This window comes from Papio anubis, chromosome 20, assembly GCF_008728515.1.
Source record: "Papio anubis isolate 15944 chromosome 20, Panubis1.0, whole genome shotgun sequence".
Classification (NCBI taxonomy): Eukaryota; Metazoa; Chordata; class Mammalia; order Primates; family Cercopithecidae; genus Papio; species Papio anubis.
The window spans coordinates 39370467-39387182 of NC_044995.1; the positions used below are offsets into that span (position 1 = coordinate 39370467).

At 54.1% G+C, this 16716-nt stretch overlaps 2 protein-coding genes across 4 annotated transcripts; one reads left to right on the forward strand and one right to left on the reverse strand.

Annotated features, from left to right (window-relative positions):
- The first annotated feature begins 3324 nt into the window (after positions 1-3324).
- FBXW9 (F-box and WD repeat domain containing 9) lies at positions 3325-11093 on the forward strand. Of its 3 annotated transcripts, none has more exons than XM_021930749.2 (10): positions 3325-3795; positions 5022-5161; positions 5239-5367; positions 8198-8310; positions 8395-8486; positions 9900-10048; positions 10169-10249; positions 10382-10471; positions 10560-10625; positions 10707-11093. In XM_021930749.2, the coding sequence occupies exons 1-10, from the start codon at positions 3387-3389 to the stop codon at positions 10779-10781; spliced, it is 1344 nt and encodes a 447-aa protein (XP_021786441.1). In that variant the 5' UTR covers positions 3325-3386; the 3' UTR covers positions 10782-11093. The 3 variants fall into 3 exon arrangements, with proteins under 3 accessions (XP_021786441.1, XP_021786442.1, XP_021786440.1); XM_021930748.2 differs by having other exon boundaries at positions 3326-3795; positions 10136-10249; XM_021930750.2 differs by lacking the exon at positions 10382-10471 and having other exon boundaries at positions 10136-10249.
- A 525-nt stretch (positions 11094-11618) lies between these two features.
- On the reverse strand, positions 11619-11939 carry GNG14 (G protein subunit gamma 14). The gene is given in 3 exon segments (XM_031659851.1): positions 11619-11734; positions 11737-11825; positions 11827-11939. Coding segments are annotated over 3 exon segments (318 nt in total).
- Positions 11940-16716: the final 4777 nt, after the last annotated feature.

Here is a 16716-nt window from a genome sequence, read left to right on the forward strand (position 1 = left end):
AATCTTCAGAATAAAATATTTTTTTGAGACCGGGTCTTGCTCTGTCACCCAGGCTGGAGTGCAGTGGCTCAAGCAATCCTCCCACCTCAGCCACCCAAGTAGCTGGGACCACAGGCGCATGCCACCATGCTGGCTAATCTTTGTATTTTTTGTAGAGGTGGTTTTCGCTATGTTGCCAAGGCTGGTCTTGAACTCCAGGGCTCAAGCTACCCACCTGCTTTAGCCTCCCAAAGTGCTGGGATTACAGATGTGGGCCACCACCCCCAGCCAGAATAAAATCTTACTGCAACCTTGGTGTGGCCCAAAGATCAACGTGAGAAAATTAAAAAATACTGACACACATCCAATATTCAACAAATAAGGCCTGCATTCTAGTGAGAGGACAGACTATAAAAAGTGGAACTGGCCGGACGCGGTGGCGCACACCTGTAATCCCAGCACTTTGGGAGGCCGAGGCGGGCAGATCACGAGGTCGGGAGATTGAGACGATCCTGGCTAACACAGGATCGTTCCACTGCACACCAGCCACAGCGACAGTGTGAGACTTTGTCTCAAAAAAAAAAAAAAAAAAAAAGTGATGTTACTGTTGAAAGTAACTTTCTGCCAGGCGCAGTGGCTCACGCCTGTAATCTCAGCACTTTGCGAGAACGAGGTGGGCGGATCACGAGGTCAGGAGATTGAGACCATCCTGGCTAATACTGTCCCTGCTAAAAATACAAAAATTAGTTCGGCCGGGTGCGGTGGCTCACGCCTGTAATCCCAGCTCTCAGGGAGGCAGAAGTGGGAGGACAGCTTGAACCCAGGAGTTCGAGACCTGCCTCGGCAATATATCGAGACCGCGTTCTCCACAAAAAGGAAGAAGAAAAAAAAAAGCGTAAAGATTAGTTCCACGTTGTGGCACACGCCTGTAGTCCCAGCTACTCGGCAGGCTGAGGGGCAGGAGAATCGCTTGAACGCGGGAGGCTGAGGTTGCGGTGAGCCAAGACCGCGCCACTGCACTCCAGCCTGGGCGACAGAGTGAGACTCCGTCTCAAAAAAAGAGAAAAAGGTAACTTTCCACTAGGCGCGGTCCTTCACGCCTGTAATCCTGGTACTTTGGGAGACCGAGTAGGGGGCGGATGACTTGAGCTCTGGAGTTCGAGACCAGCCTGGACAACGTAGTGAAACCCTGTCTTTACAAAAGTATACAAAGATTAGCCGGGTGTGGTGGTGCGCTCCTGTAGACCCAGCTACTTGGGGGGCCGAGGCAGAGGATCACTTGTGCCCAGGAGGCGGAGGTTGCAATGAGCCAAGCACTCCACTTGGAGGACTGCACTGCTGTCCTCCAAGGTTGGGTTGAGGAATGGGGTCTGGAGAGGTAGTTCTGAAGAAAAAAAAAAAGTCACTTCACTGAGGCCTCTGCAGTGTAACTGCATATTTCTGGCTGTGGGAAAAGAGGCAAGAGTTCCAATCGCTACTCCTTAAACTTGGAAAGGGGCCTTTGGGTTTCTGAGCTCAGTGTCACATATAACAGATGCCTTCGATAAAGCAGTGTTTATTTTTTACAGAGCAGTATTTATGTCTCATTTAAAGAGACAGGGTCTCACTATGTTGCGCAGGCTGGAGTACAGTGGCGCAATCATGGCTCACTGCAGTCTCCTGGGACTCAAGGGATCCTAGCCCCTCACCTTCCTGAGTAGCTGGAACTACAGGCGCGCGCCACCCCGCCTGGCTTGAGTTTCGTTTTTAGCTAGTGTTGGCTGGCTCTCCGTATCGGCACGACAAGACATGCTAGTTTAAAAAGCGCAGAAACGGCCGGGCGCGGTGGCTCAAGCCTGTAATCCCAGCACTTTGGGAGGCCGAGACGGGCGGATCACAAGGTCAGGAGATCAAGACCATCCTGGCTAACACGGTGAAACTCCGTCTCTACTAAAAAATACAAAAAAATTAGCCGGGCGTGGTGGTGGGTGCCTGTAGTCCCAGCTATTCCGGAGGCTGAGGCAGGAGAATGGCATGAACCCAGGAGGCGGAGCTTGCAGTGAGCGGAGATCTCACCACTGCACTTCAGCCTAGGCAACAGAGGGAGACTCCGTTCTCAAAAAAAATAAAAATAAAAAGAAGTGGAACTGTGCTAAGTCCTATAGAGAAAAACAGAAAGGCAGAGAATGATGGGGGGAACGGTTAAAATCTTATGTAGGGTGACCTGGAAAGGCCACACTGAGATGATGTTTGAACAGAGCCACGTAGAGAAGAGTGTCAAGTAGAGGAAACAGCAAGGACTGCTCAGATGATCTATGTGGATTGGTTAGCTGCCTGACCTTGAGCAGCTGAGATTACAGGTGCCTGCCACCACGCCCGGCCAATTCTTTGTAATTTTAGTAGAGATGGGGTTTCACCATGTTGGCCAGGATGGTCTTGACCTCCTGACCTCAGGTGATTCACCCACCTTGGCCTCTCGAAATGGTGGGATTACAGTCATGAGCCACCGCGCCCAGCCAACATGCTGTTTTAAAAAGTGTGGTCAGCTGGGTTTTTTTTTGTTTTTTTTTTTTTGAGACGGAGTCTCGCTGTGTCGACCAGGGTGGAGTGCAGTGGCCGGATCTCAGCTCACTGCAAGCTCCGCCTCCCGGGTTTTTACGCCATTCTCCTGCCTCAGCCTCCCGAGTAGCCGGGACTACAGGCGCCCACCACCAAGCCCGGTTGTTGTATTTTTAGTAGAGACGGGGCTTCACCGTGTTAGCCAGGATGGTCTCGAATCCCTGACTCGATCCGCCTGCCTCCTGCAGCTAGACGAGCTGTCACCGCCCGGCCGTTTCTGCGGCTTTTAAACTAGCATGTCTTGTCAGCCGGGATAAGGCCGGAGAGCCAGCCAACACTAGCTAAAAAACGAAACTCGCCAGGCGGGGTGGCGCGCCTGTAGTTCCAGCTACTCAGGAAGGTGAGGGGCTAGGATCCCTTGAGTCCCAGGAGACTGCAGGAGCCATGATTGCGCCACTGTTCCTGTGCCTGCGCAACATAGTGAGACCTCGTCTCTTTGAAACGACATCAATACTAGGCTCTGTAAAACAACACTGCTTATCGAAGGCATCTCGTTATATAGACACTGAGCTCAGAACCCAGGAGGCGGAGCTGTAGTGAGCCCAGATCGCGCCACTGCACTCCAGCCTGGGTGATGAGCAAAGACTCCGTCTCAAAAAAGCGCAGAAACAGGAACCTGCATTTTCCAGCCTGCTGCCAACGCAGCTGCAGAAGATCCCAAACTGCCGGTGTTCTTGCGGATTGCCAGTAACCACTTCGCTCGCTCGCTCGCTTCCGGTGGGCTCAGAAACGTCATCAGACAGCGCCGGAAGTGCCCTCGCGCTGCCTAGGAGACAAGACGCGAGACCGGCAGCGCCCACCCGGTCGCCATGGAGCTTCCCCTAGGGCAGTGCCATGATTCCCGCTCCTGGGACGATGACTCGGACCCAGAGTCAGAGACAGACCCAGACGCGCAGGCCGAGGCCTACGTGGCCCGCGTTCTCAGTCCGCCAAAATCCGGGCTGGCGTTCCCGCGTCCCTCGCAGCTATCCACGCCCGCCGCGTCCCCGAGCGCTTCGGAGCCTCGGGCCGCGTCCAAGGTTTCGGCCGTAAGTGAGCCAGGCCTTCTGAGCCTTCCCCCGGAGCTGCTGCTCGAGATCTGCTCCTACCTGGACGCCCGCCTCGTGCTCCACGTCCTGTCGCGCGTGTGCCACGCGCTGCGCGATCTTGTGTATGACCGTGTCACCTGGAGGCTACGCGCGCTACGCCGCGTACGCGCGCCCTACCCAGTGGTGGAAGGTGCGCGCACCCAGGGACTGGGGGCTCCCGCCCAGGTCAGGCTTGGGGCGGGGAAGAGGTGCATGGGGTGTTCTGGACACAGCCTCTGGAGCAGGCTTCGTGGCTGTCCTGGCTCAGGCTGGAGGCTGAGGTAGTTACTGGTGGTGCCGAAGCCCCTGAGGACCTCTGGGTGGACCACGAGGCAGTCAGGCACTTGGCTTCCTGAGACTGTGGTCCCTGGACGACTCAGGATCCAAATATCCTCAGGCTTGGGGTCTTGTGGTACTAAGCCCCTGACTCCTGACTGGGGATTAACACAGGGACTTGAAGCCTTAGGCTCTGGAGTTTATGCTAGGGCTCAAAGTGAGCCTAAGGATCCTCAGGTTCTGAGTCCAGCTTAGAAGCTGAGACAGCACCTGTTGATGTCAAAACTTCTGAGCCCTAGAGCCTTGACCCAGTTAGGGGTGAGACAGTGGCTCTTGGCCCTGAGTTGATTGGTTCCTGAGGGAGAACAGCTTGTGACCTTTGAATCGATATTGTTGATCCTGATACAGCTGGATCCTCAGGCCCTTAAGCCAAGATGTATTACAGCTTGGGTGTTTGATACCCTTAACCTGGAAGCTTTGATTCTGCTTCCAGGTCAAGGTAATCAAACACTCAACCTTAGAGAGGAATCAGGATCACTCCGGGATCAGTGATTCTCAAGGTGTTGCCATTCAACCCCCTAGGTCAGACTCTCCCAAACAGCTTAATAAACATAGATGCTTGGACCCTGTCCATACCACTGAATCTGCATCTGGGGCTTGCATTCTGCATATTGACAAGGCTCCCTAGTTTCCAGATACTCTTTGAGTATCTTGGTCCGGTTCAGATGGCTGAGGCAGGAAGGGTTAGTCATGAGGCCCCAGCTTCTATGCTGAGCCTGAGGTCAGACCTCAACATCCTGAGACCGCTGTCCCCTGAGTTTGGGTTGGGGGATGGGGCCTGGAGAGGTAGTTCTGAGACCCCAGTTCCCAATTTCTGGAAATTGGAGTGAGTAGTAGTCCTAGACCTGCCTGGGAAATGGGCAGGCAGTTGGCCCCAAGACCTGAGCCTGGGTTGGCTTGGGGCGGGAGTAGGGATCTCCATGGGGTTCTGTCCAAGTCTGGTGTAGGGTGGGTTCCCTGGAAGCCAGGGTTGGGCTTGGCCAGCTGGCGTGGGTGCTAGGGTCCCTGCCCACCGGGCACCCTACTCGTGGTAACCCACAGAGAAGAACTTTGACTGGCCGGCAGCCTGCATTGCGCTGGAGGAGCACCTGTCCCGCTGGGCAGAGGATGGGCGCCGGGCTGAATACTTCTGCTTGGCCGATGGGCACCTGGCTGCCGTTGACTCAGTGCTGCTGCTCCAGGTGAGACGTGGTCTGTGGGGGGCCAGGCAGGGGTGGGCCAGGGTGGCCCTGACAACATCACCTTGCTCCCTTTCCAGGGTGGGTCACTCTGTCTGTCGGGCTCCCGAGATCGCACTGTCAACTTGTGGGACCTGCGGCAGCTGGGGACGGAGCCCAGCCAGGTTCTGGTCAAGACCTTGGGTACTAAGCGGAATAGTACCCACGAGGTGAGGGGTCAGGTGGGGATAGGAGGTGTGAGGCCTGAGTACGGTATCCTGGTTAAGGCCCCAGGTTTTGGTACAGGATCACACAGATTTGAATCTGACTTTTCTATCCTTGGTGTGACTTTGGATGAGATCTGTGTCTTCTCCGTGCCTCAGTTTCTACTTCTGTCCAGTGGGTGATTAGCATGAGGATGAAGGAGATGCATTATGCATTAATGTGGACATACATTAAGCTCAGTCTTTTTTTTTTTTTTTTTTTTTGAGATGGAGTCCTGCTTTGTCACCCAGGCTGGAGTGCAGTGGTATGATCTCAGCTCACTGCAACCTCTGCCTCCCGGGTTCAAGCGATTCTCCTGCCTCAGCCTCCCAAGTAGCTGAGACTACAGGTGCATGCCACCACACCTGGCTAATTTTTTTGTTTTTGTTTTTGAGATGGAGTCTCACTTTGTTGCTAGGCTGAAGTGTGGTGGTGCGATCTTGGCTCACTGAAACCTCCGCCTCCCAGGTTCAAGCAATTCTCTTGCCTCAGCCTCCTGAGTAGCTGGGACTACAGGTGCCCCGCCATCATGCCCAGCTAATGTTTGTATTTTTAGTAGAGACGGGGTTTCACCATGTTGGCCAGGATGTTCTCCATCTCCAGACCTCGTGATCTGCCTGCCTCAGCCTCCCAAAGTGCTGGGATTACAGGCATGAGCCACCCGGCCTTTATTTATATAGTTTTTGAGAGAATCTCGCTCTGTCACCCAAGCTGGAGTGCAATGGCATGATCTCGGCCCACTGCAACCTCTGCCTCCGGGGTTCAAGTGATTCTCCTGCCTCAGCCTCCCAAGTAGCTGGGATTACAGGTGCCTGCCACCATGCCCAGCTACTTTTTTTTAATGGAATCTCACTCTGTTGTTCAGGCTGTAGTGCAGTGGCACAATCTCAGCTTACTGCAACCTCGCCTCCTGAGCAGCTGGAATTATAGGCATGTGCCACCATGCCCAGCTAATTTTTTGTATGTGTGTGTGTATATATATATGTGTGTGTATATATATGTTTTTTTTTTTTAATCTTTAGTAGACACAAGGTTTCGCCATGTTGGCCAGGCTGGTCTCAAACTCCTGGCCTCAAGTTATCTGCCTGCCTTAGCCTCCCAAAGTGCTAGGATTACAGGCATGAGCCACGGTGCCCGGCCAAGCTCAGGCTCTGACACACAGTAGGTGCTCAATAGATGTCAGGTACACCTTGAGAGGCCCAGTGCAGAGCAGTTATGAGACTGCCCTTAGAGATCAGCCGACTCTGAGCATGACTGTCATCTCGTGAGAAGTGACTGTGGAGGAGCATCTCTACCAGTCGCTAAGGTGGTCAGGCCAGTGGCTGAGAGCTCGGGCTTGGGGCCAGGTTGCTGGGTTCAAATTCACACTGTGCTGCTTCCTGGCTGTGTGACCTTGAGTGAGAAACTCAACCTCTCTGGGGCCCAGTTTCCCCATTTGTAAAATGAGATACATGATAGTGCCCTCCTCTGTGGGACTGGTGGGCAGTAAGTCAGCATCCACCACCCTGTGCACATTAGCTCCTGAGGCAAGGGATGTTTTCTGCCCAATTTGCTGATGAATGAACTGAGGGAGGTGATACGGTTTGCCAGGTCACAAAGTAGAGGCCATACTCTTAATCACTTGTCATGGGGCTTCAAATCACCACTGGTGCTGAGTCTCTGCAAAACTTGACTTAGAAATGTTATTGGGCCAGGGTGCAGTTAGTTGCTCAGGCCTGTAATCCTAACACTTCGGGAGGCTGAGGCAGGAGGACTGCTTGAACCCAGGAGTTTGAGACCAGCCTGGGCAACATGGGAGACCCTGACTCTACAAAAAATACCAAAAAATTATCCGGGTGTGGTGGCCAGCACCTGTAGTCCCAGCTACTCGGGAGGCTGAGGCAGGAGAACGGCGTGACCCTGGGAGGCAGAGCTTGCTGTGAGCCAGGATCACGTCACTGCACTCCAGCCTGGGAGACAGAGCAAGACTCTGTCAAAAAAAAAAAAAAAAAAAAAATTAGCAGAGCATAGTGGCATGCGCCTGTAGTTCCAGCTCTTCAGGAAGCTGTGGTACAGGGATCACTTGAGCCTGGGAGGTGGAGGCCGCAGTGAGCCATGATCGCACCACTGCATTCGTGCCTGGGTGACAGAGCAAGACATCATCTCAAAAAAAAAAAAAAGAGTTTCTGTGCCAGGCACAGTGGCTCACACCTGTAATCCCAGCACTTTGGGAGGCTGAGGCGGGTGGATCACCTGAGGTTGGAAGTTTGAGACCAGCCTGGCCAACATGGTGAAACCCCGACTCTACTAATAATACAAAAATTAGCCGGGCGTGGTGGCACAAGCATGTAATCCCAGCTACTAGGGAGGCTAAGGCAGGAGAATCACTTAAACCCGGAAGGCGGAGGTTGCAGTGAGCCAAGATCAAGCCACTGCACTCCAGCCTGGATGACAAGAGTGAAATTCCGTCTCCAAAAAAAAAAAAAAAAGTTTCTGGGTGGGGTGTGAAGTCAGGCTGACCTATGGACACAAACTTTAATCTGTAATCAACTGGAACTTGCTCTGGGTTCTTGCTCTGGGTTCCTTCCTCTGACCCTTGATTTTGTCGTCTGTGCAATGGGGATGATCACCTGGAGCCAAAGTTGGGTATTGTACTTACTGCAGCATCTATCACAGTGGGCATTGGGGAGGAAGAGCTGTGTGGCTTTGGGTGAGTCTCTTGACCTCTCTGAGCCTTACCTGCAAAAACACAACAATCCCAGTCTGGGACCCCCCATGGGCTGTGGCAGGTGTGTGACTGCTGCTCCCATCCCACAGGGCTGGGTGTGGTCACTGGCAGCGCAGGACCACCGCGTGTGCTCTGGCTCCTGGGACAGCACAGTGAAGCTCTGGGACCTGGCAGCAGATGGGCAGCAGTTCGGCGAGATAAAGTGTGAGGGGGTCTGGGCAGGGGATCTGGGGGGATAGGACCCTGCCCGGCCACAGCCAAAGCCCTGTGGTCTGTGTGTCCCCAGGACCAGCTCAGCCGTGCTGTGCCTCTCCTACCTGTCTGACGTCCTGGTGACTGGCACCTATGACAAGAAGGTGGCCATCTATGACCCCAGAGGTGGGCCAAGAATCCTGGGGCCCAGGTTGGGAGATGTCATGCTGGGGAAGGAGACAATGGGGCTTCACAGCCTGGCTGGGGTCATAGTCACATAACCACATACTCACCACTCGGAGTGGCCGTGCTGTGCTGGTACAATATAGGCAACTTGGGCAGCGGGTGCAGATGAAGTTTGGGCAGCCCTGGGGGCCGGTTAGAATCCTGGCTGTCCCACTTCCTACCTGTGTGACCCCCAGACAAGCTTGAAGCTCGGTTTCCCCATCTGTGAAATCCAGATAATAATACCACGCCAGCCCCATGGGTTAATGGGGGAAGATGATAATAACAACAGTGGTGGATTAAGTACATTTTTTTATGCTGGGTGTGGTGGTGCCCACCTATAGTCCCAGTGACTCCGCAGGCTGAGGCAGGAGGATTGCTTCAGCCTAGGAATTTGAGTTCAACCTGGGCAACATAGTGAGACCCCCATATCTAAATGAAAAGTAATTAAAAATATATAAATAAATTCATTTACATAAGCACCTAGAAGGAACACTGCCTGGAACATAAGTATTTTCTGTTATTTATCCATTCATTTTTCTTTTTTTTCTTTTCTTTTTTTTTTTGAGATGGAGTCTCACTGTTACCCAAGCTGGAGTGCAGCGGTGCGATCTCAGCTCACCGCAACCTCCACCTCCTGGGTTCAAGCGACTCTCCTTCCTCAGCCTCCCGAGTAGCTGGGATTACAGGAGACTGCCACCATGCCTGGCCAATTTTTGAAATTTTAGTAGAGACGAGGTTTCACCATGTTGGCCAGGCTGGTCATGAATCTGACCTCAGGTGATCCACCCACTTCGGCTTCCCAAAGTACAGGGATTACAGGCGTGAGCCACTGCGCCTGGCCATTTTTCTTTTTTTTCAATAGAGACGGGGTCTTGCCACGTTTCCCAGGCTGATCTTGAACTCCTGAGCTCAGGTGATCTGCCCGTATCAGCCTCCCAAAGTTCTGAGATTACAGGTGTGACCCACTGTGCCCGGCCTATTTATTCATTCTTCTTTTGTTAATTGAAGGGCCAGTGTACCTTGTCCAGGCAGAGCTGGAGCAGGGCTGTGGGATAGAGGCGTGTTTCATGGCAACCTGAGGGTGGATGCAAAACTGAGACCCCCTTGGTCAGCTCTGTGCTAAGAACAATAGATGGGATCGGAGGAGGGATATGGGATGGGGACCGGGATGGGCAGAAGCCTGGGGCTCCTGTGGAGGCCTGGGTTTAGCTGAGGTGGGAGAGGAGAGAGGGGTCACTCTGTGGGGTAGGGGAATGAGCAGATCGAGGGTTTTGCCGGACAGGATGGAGACACGGGATGCTCCCATGGGCTGGGAGAGGGGGCCTTCAAGGGGCTCTGATATCCCTCCTCCCCGGCCCATCACCCATGAAGCCAGCCCAGCCCTGTTGAAGTGCCAGCAACTACACTCCAGACCCGTGCTGGCCCTGATGGCGGATGACCAGCACATCATCTCAGGCAGCGAGGACCGCACCCTGGTAGTGGTTGACCGCCGAGCCAACAGAGTCCTGCAGCGTCTGCAGGTGGGCCCTCCCCAGGGGCCTGGAGAGATGGGGACTGTCGCAGGCCCAGCACGGCCTGAGCTGTCCTGTCCCTTGTCCCTCTCATAGCTGGACTCTTACCTGCTCTGCATGTCCTACCAGGAACCCCAGCTCTGGGCTGGTGACAACCACGGCCTGCTGCACGTCTTCGTCAACCGCAACGGCTGCTTACAGCTTATCCGGGTCTGCTGGAGCTCCTGCCCCTGCCTGTTCCTCCCCCTGGGCCTCCTTCCTACCCCTGAGCCCCTGGTGGTGTGGGGGAGGGTGGGCCTTGGGAGAGCCTCGCCTGAGTGTTTCCTGATCCCCTTCCCGCAGTCCTTTGACGTGGGCCACAGCTTTCCCATCACTGGGATCCAGTACTCAGTGGGAGCCTTGTACACCACATCCACTGACAGGTCCATCCGGGTGAGGCTCCTGCCCAGTCCCTGCCCCTCCCCCACCTCCCATCAGCCAGGGGCATACCTCTTGACCTTGGCCCATTGCTGCTCACCAGGTGCACGTGCCCACAGACCCACCAAGGACCATCTGCACCCGAAAGTATGACAGTACGCTCAATAGGGTAAGGTCCTGCCCCATGTGCCCTGCCCAGCTGGCCAGAGTGCCATCGTCCCTGACTCCTCATGTCCTTCCCCGGTCCCAGGTCTGTGCTGAGGGCAACCTCGTGGTGGCCGGCTCTGGGGACGTGTCGCTAGAGGTCTGGAGGCTGCCGGCCTGAGCAGGTGGACGTGGATGTGGATACTGCCTACCGGAGGCTGGGCTTCCTCCTCTGTTCTTGGGGGACCATCCCCAATGTTGGTGCTGCCTCCGCCCCCGCCCTGCAGGCCTAGGGCACAAGGAGTCCTGGCCACGTTCGGGTGAGGGTCCTGGCCTGGGCCCTATGCCTGGGGGAAGGGTGAAGTTGGGGTTCAGGCCCACCCAGGGGGCCGCGCCCCACTCTTGGGCCCTGGTTTTGTTATGATTTGGATGCCCTGCTCTCAGGTGAGGGCAAAGGAGAAATAAACCTGACATGTTGGTGCTTGGGCCTGAAGTGTGAGTGTGGTTAGCCTGCTGGGGCTCTGCCTGCGCCTGCTTGGGGTTGGGGGACTGTGGGCCTTCGTGGGAGTGACTGGGAGAGATAGCAAGTCTGGGCTGGGGGGTGCGTGTCAGCTGTTGCTGTGTGTTTATTTGAAGAGGGAGATTCCTGGGGATCATGGTCACCTGGGTCTATGATGTCACTTGTGTGTGTGTGATGTGTGTGGTGTGTAGATTATGACTCAAATCCTGGCCATTTGAAAGGGTAACTGCTCAGGCTATCCCATGAGTGCTGGGGACGGCAAGGGGGATGGCGTGTTCTCCGTCTGGGGCTCTAGGGTCTGTGTGTGCTGCTGTGGCTGTGACCCTGGGGTCAGGCCGGGGAGGGAGGCTGGGCCAGGTGTGTACCTGGCCCTTGCAAGCCCAAAGTCCCTCTGGTCTCCCATCTCAGCCGGGCTCAGCCATGCCCTGAGAATTATTCACTTCATGTTTATTGAGGTCCCCTGGTTTGCCCAGGCCACAGGGTGGCATTGTCCTGGGTTCATAGGATGGCACAGGGCTTCTTCTCCTTGAAGGGGTTCATGGTGGCTGGGATGCCTACAAGGAAGGGGTTGCTCTTGGCCTGCTCTGTGCAGAACTGCAGCAGATCGGCGGCCACCTTGGACACCTGCAGACCAAGTGGGTCAGTCAGATCAGACACGGGCATGTACCTGTCCCCTGGCCCATGTGTTTCCACCTCTTCCCACTCTGCACTGGCCCCGACCCTCACCTTCACTCGGTCGATGCCCACCTTCATCCGGAGCTGCTCCACTGCCTGGCAGGCCTGCCCAGTGTCACCACTGATGGTCACCTTGCTGGACATCTGGGGAAAGTGGGCAGGGCTGTGGGCAGCAGGCCCAACCTCAGTCCCCTAGGGGGAGCCTAGGGCTGCCCGAGGGTTCCCGCACCTCCTCCTATGTTCCTTGGGGACTGCATGAGGGTGGCTGCTCCTGGACCTGTGAGGCCCATGCACCTCGGCTAAGCCACCTCTGGCTGCCTGGTCCTCTGGCGGCCACCCTGCTCTGGCTCCCTCCCCAGTCCGGCCTGTCCTCTCCAAACCTCTTTTCTCCTTCTGCTACCCCTGCAGAGACTTTGAGGCCAGGACTCTCATGGAGTGAAATGTCACCAGCTGCAGCAGCAGCAGCTGCCTTGGCTGAGGGGGGTCCCTGTCCTAGGAGGGCCTGTGGCTGCCCTGGTGTCATGTGTCACCTGGGTCCCTGTGGGCTGGGTGCCTTGGCTCGGGAAGCGAGGAGGCCCTGGCCTCCCCTTCACCTGCTGGATCTCCTGCTAACTGTTCCCAACACATCTGCTTTGTCAGACTCTGCCATCTCCGACATGCAGCCTTGCCTCTCCTGCTCTCACCACTGCTCAGGCCCAAATCTCCAATACCTTCATTCTATTTTTTTTACTTTTTTTTTTTTTGAGAGTCTTGCTCTGTTACCCAGGCTGGAGTGCAGTGGTGTGATCTCAGCTCACTTTCAACCTCCATCTCCCGGGCTCAAGTGATTCTCCTGCCTCAGCCTCCTGAGTAGCTGGGATTACAGGCGTATGCCAGCCACCACACCTGGCTAATTTTTTTTTTTTTTTTTTGAGATGGTGTTTCGCTCGTTGCCCTGGCTAGAGTACAATGGCGCGATTTCGGCTCACTGCAACCTCTGCCTTCTGGGTTCAAGTGATTCTCCTGCCTCAGCCTCTCGAGTAGCTGGGATTACAGGCATGTGCCACCATGCTCAGCTAATTTTTAGCAGTTTTAGTAGAGATGAGGTTTCACCATGTTGGTCAGGCTGGTCTTGAACTCCCGACCTCAGGTGATCTGCTTGCCTTGGCCTCCCAAAGTGCTGGGATTACAGGTGTGAGCCACTGCGTCCAGCCACACTTGGCTAATTTTTGTATTTTAGTAGAGATGGGGTTTCACCATGTTGGCCAGGCTGGTCTCAAACTCCTGATATCAAGTGATCCATCTGCTTTGGCCTCCCAAAGTGCTGGGATTACAGGTGTGAGCCATCATGCCTGGCCTTTTTTTTTTAAAGCCCAGGTTCTCACTCTGTCCAGGCTGGAGTGCAATGGTACAATCATAGCTCACTGTAACTTCAAACTCCTGGGCTCAAGTGATCCTCTCACCTCAGCCTCCTGATTAGCTAGAATTATAGGCGTGAGCCACCATGCCCTGCTAATTTATGTTTTTAACTTTTTGTAGAGATGGTTCTTACTATGTTGCCCAGGCTGGTCTTGAACTCCTGACCTCAAACGATCCTTGGCCTTCCAAAGGAATTATAGGCATAAGCCACTGAGCCTTGCCCCACCTGAGATTCTAATATGTGCCCAGCACTGTGCAAAAAACCAAAATGAGCAATGAAACAAGACAAAACCCTGCCCTCATGGAGCTGCCTTTCTAGTCAGGCAGGGATGGACAGCAGAAAATGTACTCAGTGAAAGAGCATACATCTGAAAGAGAATATGAAAGAAGAATAAAATCAAGGTAAAGTGGGGAGGAGTGGTCAGGGCAGGCCTCTCAGAGGAGGTGACATTTTAACTTAGGCCCAAAGGAGAAGGAACTGAGAAATGGGGTGTTCTAGGCCGGGGGAACAGCAAGTACATGACTCCTTGGACAAAAAAGAGCTTGGTGGGTTCCAGGAACAGCAAAGAGGTCCATGTAGCTGGATAGGAGAGAGGGAGGGAGGGCCAATATGGTGGGAGATGGAAGCAGGGAGGTTGAGAGGCGCCCTTTAAGGCCACTGTGAAAAGCTTGGATTTTACTCCCAGGGGGAAGCTACCATTAGGAGGTTTTAACCGTGACGTGTTTGATTTATGGTTAAGGAGCTGTGGCATGTGCCTGTAGTCCCAGCTACTGGGGAGACTGAAGTGGGAGGATGACTTGAGGCCAGGAGGTTGAAGCTGTGGTGAGGTGTGATTGTCCTGTTGCACTCTAGCCCTGGTGATAGAGTGAGACCCTGCATCAAAAAAAAAAACAAGGAAAAAAAAGCTCTCTGATCTTAGCTGTTAGGTGGGAGATGGATTGAAGAAGACCAAAGCCACCTTGTAGGCTATGAGGATTAAGAAAATACCTGGATTTCGGACCTACTTTATAGGTAGAGGTTGGCAGACATGCTGAGAAGGATGGATGTGGGGTGTGCAAAAAGGGGAGACAGCAAGCTCCACTCCTCATTTTTAATTTTTATTTATTTATTTATTTATTATTATTATTATTTTTTTTGAGACAGAGTCTCGCTTAGTCGCCCAGGCTGGAGTGCAGTGGCGCGATCTCAGCTCACTGCAAGCTCCGCCTCCCGGGTTCACGCCATTCTCCTGCCTCAGCCTCCCGAGTAGCTGGGACTACAGGCGCCCGCCGCCTCGCCCGGCTAATTTTTTGCATTTTTAGTAGAGACGGGTTTCACCGTGTTAGCCAGGATGGTCTCGATCTCCTGACCTCGTGATCCGCCCGCCTCGGCCTCCCAAAGTGCTGGGATTACAGGCGTGAGCCACCGCGCCCGGCCAATTTTTATTTATTTTTGAGATGGAGTTTTGCTCTGTCACCCAGACTAGAGTGCAGGGGCACCATCTTGACTCGCTGCAACCTCCACCTCCTGGGTTCAAGTGATTCTCCTGCCTCAGCCTCCTGAGTAGCTGGGATTACAGGTGTGTGCCACCACACCTGGCTAATTTTTCTATTTTTTAGTAGAGACGGGGTTTTACCATGTTGACTAGGCTGGTCTCTAACTCCTAACCTCAGGTGATCCGCCCGCCTTGGCCTCCCAAAGTGCTGTAATTACAGGTGTGAGCCACCGTGCCCAGCCCCAATCCCTATTTTTCAGTCTAGTGGATGAGTGAAGGGTGGGGCCATTTGCTGAGATGCAGAAAGACCAGGGATAGGTAGAGAGGGAACTGAGGGGGCAACTTTGAGATCCAAGTGAGGATGTCAAGGAGGATGTCTGGCTCCTGCAACAAGGTAGGCTCATTCCAGCCTCAGGACTTTTGCTGTTCTGTCTACCCACGTGCAGGGAATGGCCTCCCTGCATCTTCACATATGGAGATTTTCTCAGCCTTCTGGCTTTGGCTCAAATCTCACCTCCTTGGCGTTCTTCACCCATCACTCCAACTAAAATACCCAACTCCTCCACCTAAAGACTCAAATCATCCCGTTTAAATCCTGATTGCGCTGGGCGCGGTGGCTCACACCTGTAATCCTAGCACTTTGGGAGGCCGAGGCAGGTGGATCACCTGATGTCAGGAGTTCGAGACCAGCCTGACCAACATAGTGAAACCCTGTCTCTACTAAAAATACAAGAATTAGCCGGGCGTGATGGTGCATGCCTGTAATCCCAGCTACCTGGGAGGCTGAGGCAAGAGAATCACTTGAAAAACCGGAGGCAGAGGTTACAGTGAGTTGAGATCATGCCATTGCACTCCAGCCTGGGCAACGAGAGTGAAACTCCGCCTCATAAAGACTAGGCTGGTCTATGCTGATTGTCCCCCCCATTGTTAGCTTTCTTTTTTTTTTTTTTTTTGAGACTGAGTCTGGCTCTGTCGCCCAGGCTGGAGTGCAGTGGCCGGATCTCAGCTCACTGCAAGCTCCGCCTCCCGGGTTTGCGCCATTCTCCTGCCTCAGCCTCCCGAGTAGCTGGGACTACAGGCGCCGGCCACCTCGCCCGGCTAGTTTTTTGTATTTTTTAGTAGAGACGGGGTTTCACCGTGTTAGCCAGGATGGTCTCGATCTCCTGACCTCGTGATCCACCCGTCTCGGCCTCCCAAAGTGCTGGGATTACAGGCTTGAGCCACCGCGCCCGGCCTCATTGTTAGCTTTCTATCTTCCCAATCAGATTGTGAGCTCCAGTAGGGCAGCGTCCACATCTTGGTCTTGTTCACCACTAAATCCTTAGTGCCTAACACAGAGTCCACCATAGAGAATAGACTGCATGAATTGTAGAGTGAGTGAATAATCCTGTTGACCGTATGCACTGTTAGGAGGGTGCGTTTGAGGTGCAGACGACATTGAGGGTCTCACAGTCTTGCTGGTGGGAAAGAGACGGCAGCCCTGGGTCCCAGAAGAGGCCACTGACCCAGTGGAAGTTCCGGGAAGGCTTCCCAGAGGAGGTGGAGGTGATAGCTGCAGCTATAAAGGAAGAACAAAACGTTATGCAGCATGTGAAGGCTTTGGAGACTTGTGAGGGCACGAACTGGGCTCACTATCCCATTAGACAAAAGTGGCTGAGGAAGGCTGGAACTGTATCTAACACTGCCTGGTGATGGAAATCCTGTCCATGGGTGACGCTTGAGAAGCAATCCTCATAAAAAAAATTACCTGGGGACGGTGGTACACACCTATAGTCCCAGCTTGTCGGGATGCTGGGGTGGAAAGATGACCTGAGTTCGGGAGTCGGAGGTTGCAGTGGGCCGAGATCGCGTCACAGCACTCCAGCCTGGCGACAGAGTGAGACCCTATCAAACAACAGCAGGCCGGGCGCGGTGGCTCAAGCCTGTAATCCCAGCACTTTGGGAGGCCAAGGCGGGCGGATCACGAGTTCAGGAGATCAAGACCAGCCTGGCTAACACGGTGAAACCCCATCTCTACTAAAAATACAAAAAATTAGCCAGGCGTGGTG